The sequence below is a fragment of the Mangifera indica genome, chromosome 5 (assembly GCF_011075055.1).
Source record: "Mangifera indica cultivar Alphonso chromosome 5, CATAS_Mindica_2.1, whole genome shotgun sequence".
Lineage (NCBI taxonomy): Eukaryota > Viridiplantae > Streptophyta > Magnoliopsida > Sapindales > Anacardiaceae > Mangifera > Mangifera indica.
Window position 1 is genome coordinate 20193334 of NC_058141.1, and position 11166 is coordinate 20204499.

At 33.0% G+C, this 11166-nt stretch overlaps 1 protein-coding gene across 5 annotated transcripts; it reads right to left on the reverse strand.

Annotated features, from left to right (window-relative positions):
- Window positions 1-5097, reverse strand: LOC123215611 (methionine aminopeptidase 1A-like). Of its 5 annotated transcripts, XM_044635788.1 has the most exons (16): window positions 4917-5095; window positions 4755-4805; window positions 4326-4499; window positions 3791-3866; window positions 3533-3580; window positions 3381-3425; window positions 2512-2611; window positions 2168-2219; window positions 2044-2085; window positions 1532-1593; window positions 1348-1446; window positions 1045-1118; window positions 887-956; window positions 571-725; window positions 312-389; window positions 1-218 (listed from the first exon to the last, which is right to left on the reverse strand). In XM_044635788.1, the coding sequence occupies exons 1-15, from the start codon at window positions 4994-4996 to the stop codon at window positions 312-314; spliced, it is 1206 nt and encodes a 401-aa protein (XP_044491723.1). In that variant the 5' UTR covers window positions 4997-5095; the 3' UTR covers window positions 1-218. The 5 variants fall into 5 exon arrangements, with proteins under 5 accessions (XP_044491723.1, XP_044491726.1, XP_044491724.1 ...); XM_044635791.1 differs by having other exon boundaries at window positions 1-389; window positions 571-659; window positions 1048-1118; window positions 4917-5097; XM_044635789.1 differs by having other exon boundaries at window positions 1-389; window positions 1048-1118; window positions 4917-5096.
- Between the last annotated feature and the right edge of the window lie 6069 nt (window positions 5098-11166).

Here is an 11166-nt window from a genome sequence, read left to right on the forward strand (position 1 = left end):
TAAGTCAAATTCCAACAGATCTAATTATTTGAGTTCAAACAGGATTCAAAATAAAATTGTTTTAACCAAACTGAAGTCTCAATTTATCAATCTCAAACCCATCTCAAATTGTCTTCTCTGAATTCAAACCAATTTCCTAAGCCTTGTGCAAGCTCAAACCAGATGAAATCTAGCCCCTAAGTGTACGTAGACGAAACCGTTGGGAAAATCCATTTAACCTAAATTCAAAATTGAACAATTATTATCACACAAATTGCATGGTTCAACAAAATATAAAGGCTGGTAAATTCAGGCTACGCTGGTGGTATAACCTATGCGTTTAGCCAAGGAAACATGTTTGGGGATGAAGGCAATCTTGCCGTCAAAACTTCAACACCAGTTTCAGTAACCTGCAAAAATATTTTTCGATCAAAAAAATATTGAATATTACCATAAATAGTGATTTTCCGAAATGATTAAGCAATTTAATGCCATTAGATTGAAAAATGCCAACAGGAATGTCTTAGAAGAAACAGTGCAGAACCATGCATATATAGAGAAGCCATCAAATGTAGCAGATATGGAAATTACCAGAAGAGTGTGCTCAAACTGAGCACTGCATTTACCATCAGCAGTCACAGCTGTCCAACCATCAGGCCACATCCGATCACGCCAAACTCCTGCATTAATCATAGGTTCAATTGTAAAGGTCTGTCCGGCTTTCATCACACCAACTGCTTTGTTTCCTGCTTGGGTCAAGAAAAGCATAATTCACTTCAAAAAAAAAATAGGAGGCATCTTTGACCCAATTAAGGAATAAATTGATTTTTAATGCTTCATGTCACATTCCATGAAACAAAGGACTTTTGTGTGGGAAATATAAAATGGAAAAAGCAAGGTTAAATACTTGAATAGTGGGGAATATTTGGTGCACAATGGAACAGCTCTCCAATACCATGGCCGCAATAAGACTTTACCTGGTTTAGCCAAAAAGAAAAGAGTTGTTTTGTCAGTGTTGATAACAATAGCAATGCTTACAATAGTGAACTCAAAGTTATACACTACCACAGAAAATCCTGACATTACAGCATGACGATTAATGACTTCACCGATTTCACGAAACCTCACCCCAGGTTTCACTGAAAGAATTGACAGATAATGGCCATTAGAGTTCCTGTAAAATATCTCTCATAGAGAAAAGATAGAAGATAAAAAGGGAAAACGTGGCATGCTTGACAATTTGAAGAAAGACAGAATATATAATTTTAGTTAACAAGTGAAAACCCTCAGATATTATTCTACCAGTAACACAATTTCTCGTTCCAAATTTTCCCTAGAACAAAAACTTTGAATAAGACCAAGACATACCAATAGATATAGCTTTCTCCAAACACTCGTATGTACATTGGACCAATTGACGAGACAGTTCATCAACATTTCCCACAAAGTATGTTTCGTTCAGATCACCTGCATTATGTTAAAGCAGGCAGTCAATCATGAAGCTTCTAGGTAACACTTGAATTTAGTTTATAAAAAAGTTAATAATTCTTACCATGAACACCTTTATAGTACACAGTCACATCAATATTCACAATATCACCATCCTCTAATTTCCTGGAGAATTAAAACAGCAGGTTTTTCTGAGACATCAAACAGCAGCATATGAATATTTGAAAGAGCGAATCTAAATAATAGCACAGAAATCAGGCAAACTATAATGCAGAGGTGTAAAATGGAAATGCACATACAACAATAAATAACTTCTTCCCACTCTCCCAAACAACACCATCCTCAGAAAGAAGTTTTATGCCCACCAAAAAGTAATAAAATGCTATTTAACAGGTAGGGTGTTGTAAAAAACTCCAAAAATGTAATATATTTCAGTACAGAAAATCTGTTTGTTCAAAATTCTGGGAAACAGAGAACCTTTTTGTTGTTGTTTAAGAATTGAGTTGGAAAGAGCATAGCATGTTTGTGTTTCAGAAGGGTTGATAGTCAACAATGCCAAAAATCGGCACAAAAAGGTAAGATAAAATAGTGTTACATGGTCAATAACACACTTACCTGGCATCAGGTATTCCATGACAGATTACTTCATTAACTGACCTGCAACAGAAAGACATAATCTCAGTTAATTACAATAAACAATACAAGCAAGCTTATGAACATACACAAAAGATGTACCTACGTGCAGCAAGACTTTGGGAAGAAATGGTAATTGAGGGGAGATGGATAAGCCCCTGCAGTAGTAAAATCCATAAATGAATTAGCGATTCCAATTATCAGTCTTACTGGCAGATACAGCTCCATTAGTTACTGTCTTAATGCCATCAAGCATATATTAACCCCACTGATAAAAACATGTACTCCATAAGGTCCTAAGCACTGACTCCAATCCCTCTCCCTCCCAAGGGCCAGAACATTAGGTGTCAAGTCACTCAAAGAAGTTTACAAGTATGCCCATACATAATACTGCCCAACTTGCAATTTATGCAGATTTAGAATGTGAAAATAGCATTGGAAAGTACAAACCAGCAGCAATAGTTGCCTCATGAACCACTCTATCAATTTCATCTGTTGTCACTCCGGGACGAATCGCTTGAGCTGCTGCATCCAAAACCTCCCTTGCAATCTGACAGAAAGATTGCAAAAATAATAGGTTTAAGATCACATATCAGTGACAATCTTGTTCATACATGAAAAGAAATTAAACAACCATCACATAACATAGGTAGCTAATTTGCCAAGAAATGTAAAAAATATTATACCACTAGAAGGCATTACGTACTCAATTAAGCACAGATAAATCCGTTTGGGCTATCAATGGCCTCCCTATAGGAAAAATCCACATACAAAGACCAAGGGTTGGATGAAGTAATTAAAAGCAGCAATCACCAGATGCAGGATTCCACAATTTCTCTTTGATAAGTTAGTTTCTAAAAAAATACACCATCTTTAAACATATACCACTAGTCCATTTTATTCTGAAATAGCAGGAGTCACCAGTTTAAAGAATAGAAACAATTATCTTATGCTACAATTATAAGTTTTAAGTACAGAAAAAATCTCTTTCTTCCTTCATTTAAACTGGCAACAGATTTAAATAAGAACTCAAATGAGATTCCTTATGCATACCTGCATTCATGAAATAACACAGCTACTACATTTAAAAATAACATTCCTTAAACTACATCACAAAGACAATTGATTGCCATCAGATTATATAGCAAAACACACCCATATGAATACACAAAAACACCAATTAGTGGATTCTGTGAGCCATACAGCAGGTCCAGACATATATGCATCCAAATTAGAGAAATAATGCAAGGATAAATTCAATAGAGAAGATGTTTTAAAAAAAATAAAATGATACAATTGACATTAACAAATGAACTTACTCGACATGTTTCTCGCATTCTCTCAATTTGGTCCAGACTTTTAACCTTCACAAAAAGGCATAAATTAGAAGCATGAAAGCAGGAACAGGAATTCCATTTCAATTTTATATGTCCGTACCTAAAATACTACTAAGGTATCATTACAAACTTACCTCAACAACATGCTGCAGATCACTGTTGGGCTCAATTTTTGGTATTCCCTACAAGGATATATTAGATCAGTTATTCTAGACACCACAAAACGTCTAAAAGTAAAAAAACTCATCTTCAACAAGTGCACATACAGCAACCCCAGTACAGTAAACCCATCAAACAACAAAGCCGAGTCTCTAAAAACTTTGCACTCAAATTGTGGTAAAATAAACAACATCAGTATTTAATGAGTTGACAGAAATGATTCAAGAACTCACATCCACAGCCCAATCAGGTAGATCAATGTGAGCAGGTACAGAACGCATGCCAGATATGGGATATGGTCTCAGTGCTCTGTAGAATAAATGTAAACAATTATGGTTTCACAAGTTCATTAAAAATGGAATAACATAATTCAAAGAACGTCCAGAAAATGCTGGGAAATAGACTAGATACTTTTAAGGAAAAATAATTTAAAAAAAAAAACCTCTCAATTAAATTAACAAAAGGCAAAAAAAATCTATGTAATTGGAGAAATTTTGCATTATTTGCCAACGTTTTGTTAAAATTGTAAAACTCTTTTAATCAACTATCAACAATAAACACCCTGTTTATTAACTATAGACTTTCAAAGTTGATAAGTAGATACGGCTAAAGCTTTATAAAGATTAGAGGTATCATGAAGCTGTCAAATGACAACTTCTTGTTGAACAAGAGTAACACATAAGAACAGTCAGACGCAAATGCCTGAACTGAACAACCACAAAGAAAGATAAGTATCATATTATTGCAAACTAAATCCTTTAAAAATACCCTGTCCAATCAAAATGGGGAAGTTGTGGAGTTCGACCCTGTCCTTTCTTCACACAATATAACCAGCCTTCACTAGCCCTGTCTGATCCGCCTGCAGCACCTGTCCCAAGTAGCTTTGCCTTCAAATGAACTGATTTGTGAGAGCTCCACGAAGCTTTGAAACAATCTTGTGTACTATAAAGAATAACAATAATAACTTCATCAATACCAAAACAAAATATCCTATTAAATAACTTGAAATTTCAGCTAAACTATTCAAAATGCTATACTATTAAGAATTACAATAATAACTTTATCAATACCAAAACAAAATTTCCGATTACATAACCTGAAAGTTCAACTGAACTATTCAAAATGCAGTTCTACGAATACTTCTAAATTTCGAATTTCATGTAGGAAAAAAATATCGCAATAAATGTAATTACTAACCAGAACGCAGCACCTTCACGAGGAAGCTTTAGCTCCATACACTTGGGACACCTACAAATAACAGAAATAAAATAAAATATCAGTAGCGTTTTTTTTAATGCTAATAGTTGAAGAATTTTCAACTAAAAATAAATATTTCAATTAGGTGAAAGAAATGCATACTGAAGATGTGCAGGCTTGCCACATTGAACACATGACAAGCTATTAGTCTCCGCCGCATCTGAGCCACCGCCGGCGGCCATCGTGTCCAAGCCTTCCCCTTCTGTTTGGTTTTATTTGGTTGATAAAGAGTAAAACTGAGAGGCTTTAGGGTTCAGAGAAAATGAAGAAGGCTGGGTTTGATTTTTCCGTTAATACATTTATTTATAATATTACGTCAGCATTTGCAACGTGTATGATTTTCAGCAGACATTAATTTTCTTCTTTCGTGTTTCAATTTTTGTTATAAAAATGTTCTAGTAGAACGCAGTGGTCAATCCTACATAGGGTTGAAAACGAATTGATTTGAACTATGCTCAAACAATGACTAACTCATTTTGGGGTATCCGAAACTCAAATTTGGGTTCAAACTCACCTATCTCACTCAACCACATATTCAAGTTTGGCTCGCTTAATAATTTGATTGTTTGGAATCGATTCATATTAGCTTAAGTTTATATGCATTCGCTCGAGTTCGCATGAGATAGCTCAACTAAGTTATCAGACTCGGCTTCAGGCTTGCTTAGGGCTCACATTTCAGGGTCGTTGTAATTTTATACTAAATAACAATCTCTCAATCTTTATACTAGTTGTAATATCATCTGAAGTTTTGAAAGCAATAAATTCAATAAACACTTTTAAATGAAAACGTTCATCAAGATTCTTGTATCTCATATCTCATATACCATTCCAAGTCTAAACGATGAAGCAATGTCGAAGACAAGCTGAGTGAAGTCATTTTGTTTGTTTATGTGAAGAATCGCAATGATGGAGCAATGTAAATTTGCAAGGAGGGCGAATGTCAGCACTGTATTGTCATCGACAACTCTGGAGTGGGGAAGATACGGTGACTGAAGGCAGTGGTGACTGACTGGTTTTAGGTTTAAGTTTTTGCTTTGTTAGTTTGTTATAATGAAAAAGAGAAATCGAATAAAATTTTGAAGATTTTGGGTAATTTGATCTGCAGTGCAAAGCCAAATACGACGTTGAATTAATAAAATATTTATTAGTTTTATAAAGGCAAGCACGATATATGTTCGGGATCAGATTAGTTTTCATCTATTGGATCCGGGTCCACCCATGACGGGCCGACCCGACCCGATTAGCGGTTATTGACGGTTAGACTTTTATATAAAAAGTCTTAACTGCCTCCCAAAGCAAGAGAACCAAAATGATGAGAATGTAATGAGAATGAGAGGCCATTTTACAGAGAACATTTCTCTCCTGCCAAAACGAATACGCACAGTAAATGAGTCTCCCAAATGGAAATCAGTACGTGAGCAAATGGCGTCGTGGAAACAGACTAACGTCAACACCTCGCGTAGAATTCGAAGACGCTTCATCGAACACACAAACGGGTACGCAAATTCTATTTACAGATTTCACAGAATTCAGATCCTGGCATGTTTAATTGTTTCTAACATCATCCATACTCCCAAACTTGTACTTGGATTTGGGTTCGTTCAAGCAAATTTTATTTTTAATGTAAACAGACTCGTTTTGAATTTAACCCTAGTTTCAGATAGATACATTGGTCACAATTATCTGAAAATATTGGAGAGTAAAATTTTGCATACGGCCGCACAAAGACTTAAAAATTTTGCAATTTTTAAAATTCAATTTTAGAAATATGCATCAAACACTATGTGATCTCAATTTTTTTCACTAAATATTATTTTAATATTTATTTAATTTGTTATTTATTGAATTGAATAGACTTGAATCAGTCCATCAATTAATAAAGACCCAAATAGACCCCTAAACAAATTAAAAGTCGAATCAATTCTTGACTAAATCAATGTTTTCATGTGTATTAGTAAAATAAGTAAGGTTTTTCCTTTTAATTTTAATTCAAAATCCAACTAAACTCCATCTTAAATCCCTTATGATGTTTGCACATGAAGACCTGTCCAACAGGGTCCAATTTAACCTTCGGCCTATTCATTGGCAAGGCTTCTCCGAGAAACGTAAACAAATTATTAGTTCCTTCTCTTTCATATTCCCATGTGTCCAAGCAGGTCCCTGGTGCGCCGGCAAGCAGATTAGCCACGTACGAGTATCACTAAGTGCGTGGTTCCCTTGAGTGTTGTGTGTTTCCCTGAGGATGTAGTCGAGCCAAGCCTCAACTCGTCTCAAGTTAGTTCTTAGCTTGAGACACTAAAGTTCAGCTTTCCAGCAGTTCAGACTTTGATGTTGGCTGGTTTGATGAGTTTGTAAACTCATGACTTATTTAAGTAAAATATCAATACATTTTTAATAATTTCAAATTTTATTTTTATGCTTTTAAAATCTTCTATTTTGATTTTGAATACACTGGTAATTGTTTGGAGTTGAAATCGAGATATTGTATATTCGATAAACTTGAACTCTTTTTAAAGTAATCAAATTGAACTTAAACAAAAAACTATTTAACTGGGTCTCATAACTCATTTTCATCATAGAGCTATACTAGTCATTACAATTAACTAAAATCAAAGGCTAAAGTTGTTTATCAAGAACGTTTCAAAGATAGAGTTTAGGCATTAATGATTTTGGCTTGTGACATTGTAGTAACAACGGTCATACTGAATTTTGTCAAATTTTTTTAGCTCAATTCTAATATAAACCAGAGTTTTAAAACTAGAATTGATCTAGTTAATTCTAGGTTTAATTAGTCATTATATTGAATTAATCTACAGTAAAATTGAGTGAATCGTATTGACTCAATTACTTTAATTAATTTTATTTGATAAAAAATATGCAACACATACTATTAAATAATTAAATATTATTTTAATATTTATTTAATTCATCACTGAATCAACCGGTCAAGTTCTAAATGCCCTAGACATCATTACAAGCACAATATTTGCTAACAATATGGTGAAATGCTTTCTTTTTTCGTTTTTCAAATGTCATTCTTGACCTTTGTTCCATTGCATTGATTTTTTCAGTTTTCTCAATAGACTTTTTTCAAAAGGACTCTGCCGATTTTCATGTAACCGATTATTATGTTTCTTCAATTGACATTTAATATACAAATTTATCTTGTTTAATTTTATACTTTATTTCTTACCGATGTATGATCCCCGACTTGTTAATAAATCTTGATATTCACGATGACAATATAGAACTTGCTGTTTAAGAACATACGTTTATGTCTATAGCTTTAGAAACTTTAGAAGAATATTCCAATAAAATATGTGCCTAAAATTTAAAAAAAAAAAAATAATGTTCTGGACTTTGTTTTAGAAAAAATGTGTTGGTTGGATTTTATTATAGTTTTTTAGCTAAAGATGAAACTGTCCAATCTGAAGCTTATCTGAACTGGGATATCATGATTTTGATGGTCAAAAATCAACCAATTCAATGTTGGTGATCTACCATCCATTGATTTGCCCTGGGCTGCTGCGTCTTTTGAATGATGAAGCCAGAAGTTCTCTTTTGTACTGTCGTGGGCAGAGAAAGTCAAATCAGAACTAAAAATGATCACGATAATGATCTCATTTGATTGTGATTTTGTGAATTATTATTAGTAACGAACATTGAATAACGTACGGAATATAATTTAGTACTTCCAAAGTAACGACGGCTACCCAATTTATACCAAACTGTACTCTACTTTGCACAAAATGCACAGCTTATACTTCCTTCCTGGGAAAATCTAAAAAGACGTTCGCATGTGATATGTATATTGATCCAGATTCACCACCCAATTCAGATGGACACAAATAATTGTTAATGAGTGTTCAATTATTGAATATTATATGTGGTGGAGAATGAAGCATGCAACATTGATTAAGAGTTTCCCTTTTTATATTTGGTGAATATATGTTTAATTTAGGCACAACAGAATTCCATATTTCCAAGCTCATAATTGTGGAAATCAAACTCGTTAGCTATGGAAAATTCAGTATTAGCCATGTCGTACATATATTATTATTGACTGGGAGGCTTAATTGAGGACGTGGTTTTTGAACATGAAGCCATTCACCAGAACCGTAAACTTATGACCATTTGACCAACTAACACGGGAAAATTTTAGACTTCGCCAATCAAATTCAACCATTTCAGCTAACGTTTGTTTTTCTGATTAAAAAAAACACAGATTGAGAGCTTCATGAATCGTGAAGAAAAGCCGCATATGTCTATGACCACAGTTGTATTGTATTGTCTAAATTTAGTCCCGACTCGTTAAGATGGCTTAAAAAAATTCAGAATCTGATACATTAAATTGTATTTATAGTATTATTAATTACTTATATTACTCAATAAAGACTTCTCTGGCGTGTAAGGATGGATTCGAGCCTTACCTAAAGCTAGTTTAAATTGCAATTAAATTCATAATATTTATTCTGAGTTTGTTTTCATTCGAATTGATATAAAATATTATGGTAAAAATATCAATAAAGTAAACACTTTTATCAAAAAAATAAAATTAGTAAAATAAATATTATTATCGAATAAATAAACAACTTGATATCAGTATAAACTGTTAAGTTAAAAGTTGTGTGTAAAATAAATTCAAATCCGCTCTTCTGTGCTAGCAAGAACATGACGTAGCATTGGTCTACCAAACAAAGAAGCAATGTCAAAATTTTTAACGGATATGTATGCCTGCGGTGGGGTACTTGACTGGCTTTCCCTTAACTTATTGTTATTAAATTATAAAATTCATAATTATATTTTAGAAATAGTATGAAATGGTGGTAAAAATAGGATGAAAATATTTCTATTTTCATTTTTATCCTATCTTTAATTTTGGTAATTATTTTTATTTCGATCCTTACTCTCTTTTTAGAAGAAGACAGACAAAAACCTGTTAAGGTCGAAGTTGCTTACCTGGAAAGTATGCTAGACTATGACAATTAGCTCACAAATTATGCAAGCCTACGCATAAAAAAATGTGACATTTTAATCATCATATCACCAAATTCTTCACCTTATATAATATCGAATAACAATTCTTCACCTTACCAAAACCAACTTGTGGAGGCTCTATATTTGTTGACCATAAATACAAGGCGCTGGACGGCAAGCTTATATATGATCATTGACTATATATTTAATTTTTTATAAATTTATTGTAGAATATTAATTGACATCAAAATCCAAATATCTTTAAGAATTCTTTGCATTATTTATTATTTCTATTTTTTATGCATAAATTCAATTGTGGCCTTATTTATTGAATTTCTATCTTACACAGAATTTTCAAAATTATAAAGTTTAAGGTAGCATTTTGCTCGCGGCTCCATTTATATCAAGCCAAACTCCAACGGGTTGATTTCTACTCTCAAATTCAGCTCGTTTATTATTTGATTCAATTAGCTCATGACTCGAGTATTATATTAATAAATTCTTAAAAATTTATGCTCTTATACTTAACTAAAATCTAGGGATGATAACATGGCAGGATGAGTTGAGTGCCTTGATTCCCATTTATGTCCTCATAGGGGAGACATTTTTTTGTCTCCATCTCGTCTCTAATGCGAGGATAATGGCGGATTCTCATCCTCTACCCGTGAGGAAAATTTTCTTTTTCTTCCCCTCCTTGCTCCCGTAGGAAAAACAATGGAATATGTATTAGAAATTAAAGTATATTTAAAATAATTCAAAAAAAAAATTAATATTTAAGGGTTTAGAGGATATATTAAAAAAGACAAGTTGAGAAGAGGACAAATAAATTATATATCTATTTTTGTCCATGTCTTGCCCTTGACAACAGAAATTTTAATAATTTTTATCATCATTTTTATTAAAAAAATCTCTTTCTTGTTTAAAAAGAGGTAGAGTAAGAATCCGATTTGAAGAGATTAATTGTCATCTATACTAAAATCTTTTTTTTTTTTACTTTGAATATATGAGATAACTGATAAATATATATAAAAAATAAGATTTAACTATAATAGGTATATTATTTTGAGATTTAATTGTTTTCTTTTAGGTGAGCTAGATTCAACTATTTCTATCTGAAACTTGAACTCGATTCTCCAAGTATCAAGTCCAAGTTTGATATATCTCTAATTGAGTTTAGCTCGAGTCCTTCACCACTTTACTCTGCTCTATTGCTGCCCTAGTTTAAGGTAACCCGTTTGATATTAATTAGCATTGATGCATAAGAATGCCGTTAATTGTACTGCGCAGCCTTGCCAGCATATAAGATAGATTTCTCATGCAATTTAATGTGGCGTGAATAGGAACATGTCAATAACGCGCTTCTTTCTTCCTCAGT